Raw genomic sequence first — 14,660 nt, 5'->3', positions numbered from 1 at the left:
TGGGAACGCTTGATACGAAACAAATATAGTTCTGAAATGTTTTTCAAATGTACCATTTATAAACTATTAAAATTGTTTATGTTTTTGTACGGTTTTAAGGAATTCGAATATTTTTCTCATATGCTTGTTTTTCCTTTTTCTAGTATGGAATAATAAAATAAGATACACAGCTTTACAATTTATTCGCCTGAGCTATGTTTCCTTCCCGAAGTTACTTAGAAGTCTTCCACCCAGGCCATTTTTCAAATCGTTGACCCATTTTATAGATTTATATGCGCATATAATTAAGGAATCTCTTGAAATGCAATTTAAAGTCAAACCAAATTAAGGGAATCTAGAAAAACGCATTAGCATCCCGGCAGACTGCGGAAATTGTACGGCATTGATTTATTGCCTTACAAAAAGTACCAAAACGATAAGGGTCTTTTGACCTTCAAAAATAACATTCTGTAGATAGCTGTACTGTGCTCGATCTCGAGAGTCAAACTTTATTTGTTCAAAGTGAACCGTGATAGAATATAGTGAAATAAAATTGGCCAAATCATTGTAATATTCAATTTTTATTCACCTTAACTCTGGGGCGGACCATAATTGCCATATACATATATGTACTTTAACAGATGAAAATGATTTGTGAACAAATTTATTAGATTTGCAAACTTTTACCTAGAATAATATTTGTGTTCAAAAGCATGTATACAATCTGTAAAAGCGTCTTATGTTAGGGATATTGCTATTAAGTACAAATAAAACTGGCGAAACCAAGATCATACTCGTCATTGAGTACAATAAAAATATAATTAAAACAATACAAAATCAATATATAAATTGTAAAAGGGAATTCATTAGAAATTCCCACGTGAATGTATAATCGTAATTAAAATTTGGATGATTGCTAAATATTTGTAAGCTGGAAACCTGAAATCTCAAAGCAAGGCTTCGTTCTCAATCTTGACATCGCACTCAATCATGGAGCTGTCCACAAAGTCGTACGAGGATGGGGATTGCGGGCTACCGGTGTGGTAATTGGAATTGGAGGGATAGTACTGGGGTTCCTCCGGGGGAGAGGCGAAACTCGAGTCCGGAGCGGGCGTTAGTTTTGGCAAGCCACCCGCACTCTCGCCTTCTTCGCGTCCCGCTCCTTCAAGCAACTGCTGATCCTCCTTCCTGAGCTCCACTAAAACCCGTGCCATCTCCATTCGAAACTTAAGATTGCTGATGGCTGACAGCAACTTGACGTGCGGCACCATGCTCACCATGAAGCTGTAGTCCGAATCGTTCTTGAGATCGGCTTCAGTGGCAGAATTTGGTGTGGCCTGCTTGGTGTGGCCATTCGGAATGGGGCCATCGAACTCAGGGGAGGTCTTCCGGCGGCGACATCTTTTCGAGGGCGGCGGTGGGCGTGGCAGGAATTTGTTATTAGAATTATTATTATTATTATTGTGTGGCAAATACATGGGCGAAAGCAATTTGGGCGAGAGATCCCGGGCAACTGGGGATCTGGAAACCAACGGCTTGATCAGCGAACCGCCATCTGAGCCCGAGTCCTGGGGCACCGACGATTCCCGCCTGAAAATGTCCTCCATAATCTCAAAGTCAACCGAGTCATCATCCACATCGATGGAGAAGTCCACCAGCCGGGGCGAGTCGCAGGTTTCCAGCAGTTCGGCGTCTATTTCGAATGGCTCCGGGGGAAAGGGCACCAGACGCTCCGGATCGAAGAGGTGACGCATAAACTCCAGCGATCGAAAGTACGTCCAATGGGACATTTGGATGCGCTTTTGCTGGATCTTGCGCACCTCCGCCCGGTAGCTATCCCGCATTCCCTTGAAACGCTTCTTGCACAGAGTGACTGCGAAGAAAGTACCAGGTGTTATTTATAGATGCCTAGGCGAAAGACCCACTACCTTGCCCGCCACTCACCATCCTGCTGCAAAATTTGCGCCACACTGGCCCACTGGGCCGCCGCCTCCTGGTTGCGGTAGGCCATGGCCAAGTTGGTGTCCCACAGGCACCGTCGCTTGGCCACCTCTGCTATGAGCCGGAAGTTATCCGATTTTATGTTTTTGATGCGGGCCAGAAATTGTGGTTTGTCAACAATACAATGCTCTGGCGGATTTTGCACTTTCACAGCGATTTTCATTAGCCACCGCGCTCACAGCAAACCCGACGAATGTGTGAGCGGTACACCGGCCTTATAATTAACTTGGATCCAAAAAATCGAGCTCACTTTGCTGCGTTTCGGGGATAATTAACGGAAAATAAAAATTTTGCTAGCGATAAAATCTCGCTGCTTCGCTTTGCCACGCTAAACTTCACTTGGCAACTCTGACCAAGCAGCTGATCGGCGGTATTACCAGCTGCGAACAAAACGGTCACACTGACAAGGTGGCAACTCTGCCAGACTTAAATGATTCACAAAAACTAATCGTTTTTTATTTGCCGGCTGCGGGTTTAAAACTCAATTACTTAGTTAAACAGCCATGTCCAATCCGGTGGAGGAGTGCAAGGATGAGGACCTGCCGGCAAATACGCTGGAGCACTTCACCGAACTGCAGCAGGTGCTGGAGATGATCGAAAACATCAAATCGATAGCAGCTCGCACCTTTGAAAGAGAGTTCGAGCAGTACGCCCAGGTTTTGTCCAGATACCAGGAGCAGCCGCATCTGCTGGATCCCCATTTGGAGGAGTTGCTGGGCAAACTGCTGCAGAAGATTCGCAGGCCAGATTTGGACGAAGGAGAACGTCATGGCGCCTTTAAGTATCTCTATATCATCTCCAAAGTACGCACATATAAGGTCCTGGTCAAGTTTATGCCCCATGAACTGAGCGATCTGGAGTTTGTCCTGGATCTGCTGAGCCAGCAGGATCCCAAGGAGTTCGAGCAGTGGGAAACGCGCTATATACTGCTTCTGTGGATGTCCATTCTGGTCCTTAATCCCTTTCACATGTCCAGATTGGATGCCTATGAAACTGCTCCTAATGACACCACCAATTGCAGTCGCATCAACCATGTCCAGTCCAAAAACACCAAGATGGAACGCATCTATGAGCTAATCCAGCTTTATGTGTCCTGCAACGACACTTGCAGCAGCATGGCTGCCTACTTGGCCGCTAAGTATTTCATTCGCAGCGACATCAAGGATCTGTATCTGGCGCGATTCCTGGACTGGATCATGGAGCAGCATCAGGCGGATACGGTGAATGTCAAGTTCGGCCAACTGGCTGCAGTGGCTGCTATTTTAAAACACGGCAAGCGCGAGGATCTTCAGCACTATGCGGACAAGCTCCTTCAGTGGATCACCTCCTGCCAGTACAAGGAAGGCAACGACTTTCTCAAGTACAAGTACTATGTGAAAATCGTTCAGAGAATCGGACTGGTTCATTTGAAGCCTCGCATTGCCAGCTGGCGGTACAAAAGGGGTAAGTTGAAGTTATAGATTGAGACTGGAAACCATTTGAAAACTCTTACTTTTAGGCACTCGTTCACTGGCCACCAATCTCAGCCAGGCAGTTGGAGCCGGAGGCGAATCAGTTGCTTTGGAGGTATCGCCAGAAGAAGGTGAGGAGATCATTGTGCCCGATGCTATCGAAGAGGTGATTGAGGAGCTGCTCCAAGCCCTCCGAAGCGGAGGAAATGATATACGCTGGAGTGCAGCCAAAGGATTGGGCAGAGTCACCAATCGCCTTCCAAAGGAGCTGGCGGATGAGGTCATTGGCTCAGTGATTGATATACTTAGCCCACTAGAGCCTCACGAGGCATGGCACGGTGCATGTTTGGCTTTGGCAGAACTGGCTAAAAGGGGACTGCTGCTGCCACATCGATTGGAGGAGCTGGTTCCTCTGCTTATGCAAGCTCTATTCTACGATGAAATGAAGGGCTACATGTCGGTGGGTCAACACATCCGCGACTCCGCCTGCTACATGTGCTGGGCATTTGCCAGGGCCTACAATCCTGATGACGTGAAACCCTTTGTGCAAAAAATCTCATCTGGATTGTTGACCGTAGCCGTGTTTGATCGTGAGGTCAACTGCAGGCGGGCTGCCTCCGCCGCTTTCCAGGAAAGTGTTGGCCGCTTGGGAAACTTCCCCTTCGGCATCGAGATCTCCACCACCACTGACTTTTACTCTGTAGGCATTCGGCAGAACTCCTACCTTAACATCAGCGATTATATTGCCCAGTTTGAGGTATACAGGGAACCTTTGATTAGTCATCTAGTGCAGCACAAGGTTAACCATTGGGACTCTCCTATAAGGGAGCTGACAGCCAAAGCCCTGCATAAGCTTTCCCTAAAAGAGCCCGAATACATGGCCGCTGTGGTGTTGCCACAATTGCTGGCCAAAACCGATACCATCGATATTAATTGCCGACATGGTTGCGTCTTGGCCATGGGAGAGATTACTCTGGCCCTTCGGAACTTAGGGAAAAAGAGCGATCCACCCGTGACATATCTTTCCAATCAAAGAATTGTGGAGCTCAATGAGCTTATAAAGACGTTCCTGGACAAAAATTGCTATCGCGGAATGAGCGGCGAACTGATGAAGTCCTGCACGACCAACTTCATTAAGAACTGCAGTCTGGCCAAGCTAGAGGCGACGACCGAGTGCTTGGGTAAGCGTTTATTTATGCTACTCCACTAATTAATTAAAATAATATAATTTAATTATATGTTTTCTTCAGCTTCCTGGCAAAAGGTCATAGATTCCTGTCTGATCACTAAGTCTACCTCCATTCGAGACTCTGCCGTGGAGGCCTTTGGTGAGCTCTGTACCACATATTACTGCCTGGATACCAGACACGAGGAGAACGAAGCCATTATTAAAGCCTATTTGTTGGGAGCCGATAACGATTTGGAGGAGCACATAAGAATGGGATACATTGCTGCCTTGGGAGTGCTCCCATCCTTTATGATCCGTCCCCACCTGCCGGCTATAATGGACAGTCTGGTGAAGCATTCGTTGACTCCTTTGCAAGCGGTTATGGTGGGTGAAATGGGTGATCGCGAAAATATCCAGACATACAGATGGAGCGAGGCACGCACAGAAAGCGTGAGAGCCCTGACTAAAGTGGTAAAAACCGTGGGATATGGAGGAGGTTCCTGTAAGTTTTGGACAACAATTACAGTGGTCGGCATAAGTATTTTGACAAAACAAAAGTTAAATATACTCATAATTTGAACTTACTTCGTGTAAACTATAGGCATCAATGGAAAGGTAATTTCAATGCCGTTTGAATGATACAATACATTTCTTTACCCATTCAGTATTTATTGAAAAGGACGAATTTGTGTAAATCAACTTTTAAATTTTTTTTAAAAACTTTTTTCCTCGACTTGAAAACTTAAATTTTTTGATGCAAAAAGTTTCTTCAAACAAAAATAATAGTAACTGCAAAAAGAATTTTTCAAAAATCATTTTCCTTATATTTTTTATGATTTTTTGAAGGTGACAATGTCGGAAAAAATTTGTATGAAAAAGAGAAAAATATGGCTCAAATGCCTGTTTTTAAGCATTTTCAAAAATTCATAAAAAATATAAAAAAAATGATTTTTGAAAAATTCTTTTTGCAGTTACTATTATTTTTGTTTGAAGAAACTTTTTGCATCAAAAAATTTAAGTTTTCAAGTCGAGGAAAAAAGTTTTTAAAAAAAATTTAAAAGTTGATTTACACAAATTCGTCCTTTTCAATAAATACTGAATGGGTAAAGAAATGTATTGTATCATTCAAACGGCATTGAAATTACCTTTCCATTGATGCCTATAATTTACAAGAAGTAAATTCAAGTTATGAGTATACTTAACTTTTGTTTTGTCAAAATACATATGCCGACCAGTGTAGGTTATATCGTAGTACAACTATTATTTTTCAGACTCATTTGCTGAGCCTACAAACTTTATCAAGGTTTTCAAATGTCTGCTAAAAGCTTTGGACGAGTACACCCTGGACAATCGCGGGGACATTGGAGCTTGGGTGCGGGAGGCGGCTATGTTATCGCTCTACGAAATCGTGACTCAGTGTCCGCCTGATCTCCTCACTTCAGGGCTCGTCCAGCAAGTTGTGGTGGGCTTTATGCAGCAGGCTGTGGAAAAGATAGATCGTACTCGAGGATTAGGCGGGCGTCTCTGCTGCCAACTGATCCATCATCAGCCCAGGATTCCACATATACGAGAGCATTCTAAACTTTTGGAAATATTCCCCGCGGATGCGGATTCCGTGCTTTGGTTATTTGCCGATCACACATTCCCATTGTTCTGTCAGCTGCTCGCTTTGCCAGATTACTCTAAAAGAGTGCTATTGGGCCTAAGTGCCAGCATAGGTCAACTAACTGAATCTCTGGTAAGTTAGGTATATTTATTTTCTTTATTTCGATTCTAAAATATTTTTTCTTACAGATCAAGTATGCTTCGAACGCCCTTTTCCAATTCTTGCGTTCCAATCCCGAGACTGTGCCTCGTCTCTGCGCCGAGATGGTTCAGCTCTTCGAGGAGCACCTGTGGAACGAGCGCGTAACCTATCCCATGCTCAGTTTTCTGGATATACTCATTGGATCGGGAACTGTGGAATTGGTGCTTCATGATGAAGCGAATCCTTTTGCTGAGGATATCTATAAGCTGCTGAACCTGGAGGTTAAGGGGTACAAGAAGCTGTATAAGACAGCCTCCAGCATTGGTGCCTTCTGCCAGTTGCTCCAGGTTCCGCGTTTGTCCAGGCGCATCCTTTCCAAGCTCTCAGTATTCCTTGGACTGCAACATGTCCATGTTCGCAAAACCGCTGCTACAAAATTATACGAAGCGCTGGCTCTTCACGGCGATGTCACTGAAGTGCCCGAGGAAAATATGGATGAAATCCTAACATTGCTCTCGGAAACCGACTGGACCATGCCGCTCGTGGAGGTGCGTCCTTTGAGGAACCAATTATGCCAGCTGCTGGACATTAAGGCTCCAGTTAGCGGAGCAGCTGCAGCCGCCGCTTTGCAACAAGCAAATGCTGATAAATAAGTTTTCAGCATTATAAGTTAAACTTTAATATGTTCAGTATGTATTTAACATTTTCTGCAAATTATACTGACAACGCTTACAAGATCTTATTAATTTTTTAAAAAAGTTATTTGGACTTACGTAGTTAGTAACTAATAATTACTGGGAAAATATTTTTGTAGACAAAAATATTTTATTTAATAAAATAAAAACAATTACCTTCAAAGGAGTGATTTATTAATGTTATTTTTCACTAAAAACTGCCTTATACCTTTTGTTCTTTATTTTAAAATGAATTGAATTGTGTAGCTTAAATAACATTCTCCTAAAATCGTTTCTATTATTTCTTCCATGACTGTATTGTGGGTGGGAGGTGGCACTCGCTACGGGAAGATGCTCAACTTTGGGTGCACTCCGCTAACGGCTGAAAAAGACTAGATTACTATTAAAATGTTTTTATAAGGAATAATTTCGTTTAGGTCTGACTCAGTCGACTCACTTTTCTGGCAATCGTTATTTTCATATATATCAATTATAACTTATTGCAATTATTCTGAGTGATAAGTCATGTAACGTTATCTTCGAAAAATCATTCAAATTGATTTTGTGTATCGGTGCATTTATAACTCTTTTTTAGAATACTAGAATAGTATACAAGCAAAAAACACTTAATCAAAAATTATAACATAGAAAATATAAATTTTTTATTAAACAAATTTTTTTTCTTTTCTACATAAGCTACTTAGCAATTCCCGGAATGTAAAAACTAATATTACCAAGGCAACATTTTTGCATAAATCTGTCCTTTCCCTTATTTATCTGAAATTATCTCCTTAATTATAGTTAATTTCTTTACAAGCCAAGATTAGAGATAATGTTGCATGTACATAAAGTTGCCCAATTATATCCCTCTCAAATGCAGATTGTTTTTTAATTAACCACCTGGTAATATGAATATTCAAAGCCATTTGCTAGCAAAGGTGGTCAGAGCCAAGACCATGGCTAAAAGCGAAACGGGTTTTCTTTCTGCTGTTGACTGACCTTGCTCAACAAGACGTCATAAAGGGGCATGTTCCTCCCCATTCCGTTGCGATTTTCCCTGCAAAACTTAAACAAGTTTTAGACAACATGACAGGAACAATCTGGAATTGTGTAGCTTTGATTGATCTGATATACTTAACAAGTTAAGGTGAGGCGCTGAAAAAACCCTTTAGGCTATGACGTCACCGGAGCTCATTGAACTTATCCCGCATCGAATCTCGTTCAGAATTTTTTCTCCCCCACAAATGCAGCAATTTCTCGTTTGACAAGCATCAGTTAAGATCTCTCTATACGCGGAGTGCAGTTTTTACCCTAGCAAACTGGGAATTTCAGCTGCTATATGTACATATATATGGAACAAATACTGACTGGGAAATTATTGTGGTAGGATATCCCAAACAAATATTATAGAACCTTGGATATAAAAAGATCTATAAATACCATTACTAGAAAATATTAACAAAGAATCCTAAAATATTGAGTTTAACAATTTTTGGTTGTTTTTAACTCCAAATTAAAGACAGCTTTACTTAACGAATATTAATAAGACAGAATATCAATTAAAATTTATTTTGGCTTGCAATTAGCTGAGAACATATAGGACAAGTATTATAAATACACAATTTAAACAAGCCGGTCTTCAAGTGTGTTCTCCTCTTCGTTTTGTCAAATTAGCTCTCCCTATTCTGATGCTGGTTGCTCATTCTCACATACTGGTTTGTAGTCATTATTGCAGCGCTTTTTCTCAACTTTTTCCATTGTGGGTTCTGTTCATAAAAAGTTTTGTTCTAAACGATCCGCAGTTCAGTTCCATCGCAAACTTCTGCGATGCCACTTGTGTGCGATCATTGTTGAGCTTGGGTTCTCCGAATTACAAGCTGAAAACCGTGACCAGAAACAGTAACCGCAACTCAGATAGAAATATTACCTGGTAATGAAAGTGGAGACCCCGAACTAATGGGTTGATAAAACAGGTGTTGGCCGGCAGGCGGGGCATTGAAATAATTGCTTATTATCAAACGCGCTAATGGAGCCCACTATTCTTGGGATTATCTCTAAACGTATGGAGATAATTAACGACAGCAACAGCGAGTTCGTTAACATTTGAACCGAAGTAGTGCCGCAGTGAAGTTTTACCATAACAATTGGTTACACCCTCGTAAACGCCTCGCACTATGTAATTAGTCGGAATTTGTTGAATATGATTAAATATTGACCCAGGCACTTTGCACGGCCCACCACGTGTGACATTTCTGTGTGTGCACTTTGAGATCGCGGTGGCATCATCATTATCTACAAATTACGTGTCGAAGTCACAACATTGCACCGGACCCCAAGCGACCTGATTAGCCATTGACACACCGAGTGGATAGTGGCTTATCAGGGAGCGGGTCCAAAATAACGTAATCGCGGGGTCCACCGGAGGGTGAGGCTGGGTCTGGAACTGCGATTTGGGAATAGGAATCAGGGATGCAGGCCAAGGGCGGGACGGAACCTAACAAATACACTTTGCAACAGAACAATTTTAGCAGTAAATAATTCAATATTATGCTTTTAGTCTTCAAGTAATTAATTATAGCACACTTAAGTATTAAACATAGAAATAGTATTGCTTACATTTTATATAAGTAATGTTAAACTTATTTGTAATGTTTTTTGAAAGATCATTTGCAGTTTCAAAAATATTCACACAGTTGGTAAATTGGAAATGATTTAAAATATTAAAAAGATTAAGCAATTTATTTATTCCTTTAAAATCATTAAAATTGGGTAACTTAACTTGGTAACGGGAAAATTATATCTCTTTAAAACTAGTTTATTGAAATTTGTTTGACATACATATGTATATAACGACTTTTTGTTTAGTTTGGTACTAATATTTTTTTTAAAATAATTAAAGTGAAGGTAAAGAGTATATTAGTGCTATTTTCTTTTAAATTATAATTCCAATTATTCAAATTTACAAAGACTTAAAGTAATTAAAAGGTATTTATTTGTTCACTATTATTAAACATAAGTTGTTATTTTTACTAAAAATAACCCGAGTTCTGTGACATACTGTTATCGGTCGATTAGCTGTCTCCTTCGCGCTATCGCGAAGCTTTGTCATGTCCATTGTTGTTCGGTTTCTACTGAATATTTAATACATGTGTAACGACAAACAGCATTTTGCATGGGACTGGGAACATTTGGCCTGATTCTGATTCCGTTCGGGGGCTCAGTTTCACACTTGAAGTCGAGCGGATCGCAACCCATCAAATGGTAATAAGAAAATCACCCATCAATAGCCTGGAATTGAAATGTCAATCTGGTGGAAAATCTTGCTAACAATGAGACTCTGGAGGTCACAAACAGTCATATGTGCTGTTTTTTTTTACAACCGGTGCTTGGTTTTTTTACTATTCGGCACTACGTATTTGTGTTGGGGCGAAACGCGTGTGAAAATCGTTTAGGCAAACACTTTATAGCCATATTATATCTAACGATTATGAGGTTTTGTTTACTCTTTGGCGTGTTTTAGACGACCAGCAGTGGATCCAGCACGATGCCCACCATCGAGCACAAATTAAATATCACGGAGGAGGAGGTTCCAGAGCACATCCGTCGACTTGCTCAGGAACAGGGCGAGTGTCCCAGTAACAAGGAACAGATCATCGAACAATTCCGCAGCTACATACTAGGTTGGCTATTATTCTTCGTATTCCTTGGATTCTTCCAAATAATACCTTGAGGAAACCTTTTCAGAACGCAACGAGTGCCAGCCACACCGCAACGATGCTAAATATCTGCAAAAGTTTTTAAGAGCGCGTTACTGGAAAATCGAAAACAGCTATAGATTGGTAAGTAAAAGCTTAAAAAATATATTTTAATTTTTAAAGCATGTTTTTTATTATTTGAGAGAAACTCAAACAATTATGATTTTTTATAATGTTGCTTTCTTTGTTCATATCGATATTCACTGAAAAGGTAGAAAAAACATATAAGTATATAAATTTAAAAAAATAAAATTATCTAGATAAAGATAAGGATATTTTTCATAGGAGTTAAATAATAGTATTACTTTCTGAGAAATGAAAACGAAGGTTTTTTTTAGCTGTGCAGTTACTACAAATTTCGAGAGAACAACAAAAGCTTCTACGAAAAAGTTCGACCCCTGGATCTGCGTCATATTGGACAGTCGGATATCTTGACTGTAACGCCCTACCGGGATCAACATGGACACCGCATACTAATCTATAGATTTGGCCTTTGGCGACCCAATCGTGTGACCGTCGACGATATTTTCCGGGCCACCATTGTTCTACAGGAACTGGGTAGCTTGGAACCAATCTCACAGATCGTTGGAGGAGTGGGAATCTTTGACCTGAAGGATCTGGGCCTGGAACACATACTCCATCTAAGTCCTAGTGTTGCTCAAAAGATGATTGCCCTGCTAGTGGTAAGTGGATTGAATACAACAAAGATTAAATTAAATGTGACCTTTTTAAAATATCTATACTTTTCTCTTTCAGACCTCAATGCCTATAAGGACATCCGCCCTCCACATTGTGAACCAGAACTGGGTCTTCAATGCGGCATTTAAGATATTCAAGCCTTTTCTTAATGCCGCCATGCGAGAAAAGCTCTACATCCATGGCAGTGATATGACTTCTCTGCACAAGCACATAAATCCTGAACATCTTCCCAAGCGGTAAGTTTAAAGGTAACAACCTATCATTACAAATTTAACCTTGTACTCCCTTAAAGTTATGGTGGCCTGCACGAAGATTACTCTTATACGCTCTGGTTGGACATGCTGAAGGAACAGTGCTCAACTAATGGAGTCCAAAAGGATATGGAACAATTGGGATTCATCTTTGACTAGGTTTTGAGCTTAGTTTGATATATTTGCATATGCTCCCCTAGGCACTGATGGTCTCTCAGTTTATTTTTCCATTTATTGAAGGAATTATTATATTTTTTTTGTAATTTTGTACTCTTATGGAAGTCAAACCATATTTTATCTACGTAAATGTTATGTAATGATACGAAAATCAAATAACACAAAGTATGTGATATTTTTAAAATGATATAACTTTTAAAGATATTTTGATTAATTGATTTTGCTATTAAATAAAAAGAAACAAAAACTCTCGTTATGTGTCCTTCATATTTCCATTCTTTACTAATTAAGACTGCTCTGACTCCTTGTGAAGCGAAGAAATCTTTATTAGGTCTCCTTAAATGGCATACCCTATTTGAGGTTAGGCCCCAACCGTTTGAGGTTAGAAGCGACATAAATTATAATGCTTCGCACATTTGCCGGCCACATCAATGACCGATGACGACCGAACTCGGGGCAATAATAATTTGGTCCTAACCGAATCAAATTGCCGAACGAGCCCGCAGAAGATTCGTTCCGGTCAGGGATGTCTAGCATATTGGTCCTTCAAGTTTTATGCGATTCGTATGCAAAGTGCGTTAGGTGCTAGAGCGAGACAACTAGCCACACGCCCATTTGCCGTTATGGTAATTGAGTGTTGGACAACGCATAAAATGCAGTCGGCAACCATAAATATGTTTGCACTCGTCCTGTGACCGGATATGAGCGAGAGGGGAGATACAGCACAAGGGAGAGGTCATTGGAGATTCCTCCTTCTGACCGTTGCGAATATGTTTGATATTTTTTATTGAATCCCGTTGTCTCAACATCAACCCCCGTCCTCCGGAAGTCGTTGCCGTCTGCGTACAGCTTAAAAAAAAAAAGATGGTAAGGAATGGAACTAGGAAATATTGAGTAACAATTTCGACTAATATATACCCGTTAAAAACTTTTTAGTACAGAAGTTGTAGAAAATATACTTTTTATTTTGGGGTGTAATTTGGCGGCTTTTAAGAACTTAAAAAAAAAAATAAACCTTTTATGGTTTACATAATAGTTTTGACTAAATTTTAAAGCGTTTCAAATTTTTTGTTGACTTGAAGGATTATTTTCTTCCTTAAAAACCAACTATATTTAATAGGGTATCCAAATTCTAGCTGCTTTCCACACTATCCTATTGTGTGGCCTTGCTTTGCCCTTTGGTCAACGATAGTGAAATTGATTTTGCTGCTACCGGGGGTCTAGGTTGACAATATATAGATAGATTTGGGGAAGGGGGTCCATAATCCGTGTGCGTGCTGGACATCTGTGTGAGTGCGTATAAAAGGCAGCGACATTTGTGCGATTAAAGCGACAAGATTAAAAAATTTATTGCGCAAATATTTATGGGGGGACAGTAACACAGTGGCAGTCAGAACGGAAAAAACATTCGGACAAAAAACACATATCGCATAGCCTACATTTGGGAGGCACGACCGATGCGCGTTATTAGTTGGCATTTTGGCTTTTTGGCTTCTGGCCCCTGGCAACACGTGTGTGAGTCGAAACCGAACTGGACATAATTTATGGCTTGCAAACTGAATTTATTCGAATTTTATTGAAAAACAAAGGAGGCGGACAAAGGGACAACAGTTTCGCCTTCTCCAACATGTGGTGTAGTCAATATAATAATGGAATTCAAATTATACATTTATCATTCGAGGGACGACAGATCTATTTGACCAGGGGCTTCCAATAATTATTATTCGGTACATTCATTTTTTAGTCACAAGCTTAAAGAAAAACTTTAGGAATATTTACAAATTGTTTTAAAAATATCGTGTATTATTAAATACTCAAAAACTTTTAAAATATGTTTTCGTTTATAATCTTTCCCTAAGATACATCCAGATGTAATATCCAAAAAAAATCTTTATTATAACATCAATATTAAAATAACAATTGCTGAGTTCTTGTTTTTTCAAACTGTGTTTGGCTGCTTAATATTTATTGATTCCTTATATTAAATAAATCCACCTTATTAGCTGACTGTGAATTCAATTTGCACTTGAACTTCAACCCGTGATTTGTTATTCTGTGGACATACACTACCAATCCCTTTAAGAACTTCCTTGTTTCCTGCTCATCTACAGCTCACTTCCGAAATTGGCCATATTATCCAGACGACACATTTGGGGGCGTTTCCCGGCTGTCAACTGTCACCGAAGGCAGTGTCAAACTGACAGTCGTTTGACATATTCGTTGACAGCGTACCTGACCTTCAATTTTTCCTTCACAGAAAAGGGGTGGGTGTGCTTGCAACCCTAAACGGATAATTGCTTCCTAATGAGCTGGCAAGGGTGACCCTGACCAAATCAACCCCTCACCCCCTTTGTTGCCTTATCTTGGAAAGCAGTTTATCATTCGGCGATTGGCAGGCAGATCCAAAGCTAAAAGCAAAACAATGGGAACAAATAAATTATGTCCAGCGATTTGTAAACAAACATCAACTGGTCTAAACGGGGGTCAATATTCCCCTGCCCCGCGAAATGGAGTTTGTTTTGGGGGGATTACCATAAATAAGGACCAGTGGAGAATAATTGAAATATTTGCTGTCAATTTGTTGACTCCGGAAGACGAAGATTCTGGGCCCGAGGCGAAGGTGTAAGCTGTATAAATGGTGGATCGTTATGGTCCTGTTGCCACAGACACCGATTACCACTGGTCCTGCGGCAGGACGAAGCCTGTTTGCCCAGCCAAGGGCCAACCAAGTGATAAATGGATTCGAAGTTTATTTTCC

General features: G+C 40.6%; 3 protein-coding genes across 5 annotated transcripts; 2 read left to right on the top strand and 1 right to left on the bottom strand.

Annotated features, from left to right (window-relative positions):
• Positions 1–555: 555 nt before the first annotated feature.
• LOC119548530 lies at positions 556–2,312 on the bottom strand. Of its 2 annotated transcripts, XM_037855825.1 has the most exons (3): positions 1,924–2,312; positions 1,456–1,852; positions 556–1,380 (listed from the first exon to the last, which is right to left on the bottom strand). In XM_037855825.1, the coding sequence occupies exons 1-3, from the start codon at positions 2,141–2,143 to the stop codon at positions 927–929; spliced, it is 1,071 nt and encodes a 356-aa protein (XP_037711753.1). In that variant the 5' UTR covers positions 2,144–2,312; the 3' UTR covers positions 556–926. The 2 variants fall into 2 exon arrangements, with proteins under 2 accessions (XP_037711753.1, XP_037711752.1); XM_037855824.1 differs by having other exon boundaries at positions 557–1,852.
• Positions 2,313–2,390: 78 nt separating this feature from the next.
• Positions 2,391–7,078, top strand: LOC119547466 (tubulin-specific chaperone D). Its single transcript, XM_037854351.1, has 5 exons — positions 2,391–3,423; positions 3,479–4,612; positions 4,682–5,101; positions 5,871–6,337; positions 6,394–7,078. Exons 1-5 carry the CDS (start codon positions 2,484–2,486, stop codon positions 6,997–6,999), a joined length of 3,567 nt encoding a protein of 1,188 aa, XP_037710279.1. The 5' UTR covers positions 2,391–2,483; the 3' UTR covers positions 7,000–7,078.
• A 1,744-nt stretch (positions 7,079–8,822) lies between these two features.
• On the top strand, positions 8,823–12,106 carry LOC119548451 (alpha-tocopherol transfer protein). Of its 2 annotated transcripts, none has more exons than XM_037855714.1 (6): positions 8,823–8,950; positions 10,541–10,700; positions 10,765–10,859; positions 11,114–11,458; positions 11,532–11,710; positions 11,767–12,106. In XM_037855714.1, exons 2-6 carry the CDS (start codon positions 10,565–10,567, stop codon positions 11,882–11,884), a joined length of 873 nt encoding a protein of 290 aa, XP_037711642.1. In that variant the 5' UTR covers positions 8,823–8,950; positions 10,541–10,564; the 3' UTR covers positions 11,885–12,106. The 2 variants fall into 2 exon arrangements, with proteins under 2 accessions (XP_037711642.1, XP_037711641.1); XM_037855713.1 differs by lacking the exon at positions 8,823–8,950 and adding an exon at positions 10,167–10,281.
• Positions 12,107–14,660: the final 2,554 nt, after the last annotated feature.

Source organism: Drosophila subpulchrella, chromosome 2L (genome assembly GCF_014743375.2).
Source record: "Drosophila subpulchrella strain 33 F10 #4 breed RU33 chromosome 2L, RU_Dsub_v1.1 Primary Assembly, whole genome shotgun sequence".
Classification (NCBI taxonomy): domain Eukaryota; kingdom Metazoa; phylum Arthropoda; class Insecta; order Diptera; family Drosophilidae; genus Drosophila; species Drosophila subpulchrella.
The sequence above is the reverse complement of the archived record's forward strand: the minus strand, read 5'-3'. Positions and strand labels throughout refer to the sequence as shown.

Bases quoted from the DNA above. Each gene is read 5' to 3' on its own strand.
- LOC119547466 (XM_037854351.1), top strand. From the start codon at position 2,484: ATGTCCAATCCGGTGGAGGAGTGCAAGGATGAGGACCTGCCGGCAAAT. The intron at 4,613-4,681 runs GTAAGCGTTTAT...TGTTTTCTTCAG, and splicing joins GGCGACGACCGAGTGCTTGG to CTTCCTGGCAAAAGGTCATA. The intron at 6,338-6,393 runs GTAAGTTAGGTA...TTTTTCTTACAG, and splicing joins GTCAACTAACTGAATCTCTG to ATCAAGTATGCTTCGAACGC.
- LOC119548451 (XM_037855713.1), top strand. The intron at 10,860-11,113 runs GTAAGTAAAAGC...GGTTTTTTTTAG, and splicing joins TCGAAAACAGCTATAGATTG to CTGTGCAGTTACTACAAATT. The intron at 11,459-11,531 runs GTAAGTGGATTG...TTTCTCTTTCAG, and splicing joins AGATGATTGCCCTGCTAGTG to ACCTCAATGCCTATAAGGAC.
- LOC119548530 (XM_037855824.1), bottom strand. From the start codon at position 2,143: ATGAAAATCGCTGTGAAAGTGCAAAATCCGCCAGAGCATTGTATTGTT. The intron at 1,853-1,923 runs GTGAGTGGCGGG...CTTTCTTCGCAG, and splicing joins GCAAATTTTGCAGCAGGATG to TCACTCTGTGCAAGAAGCGT.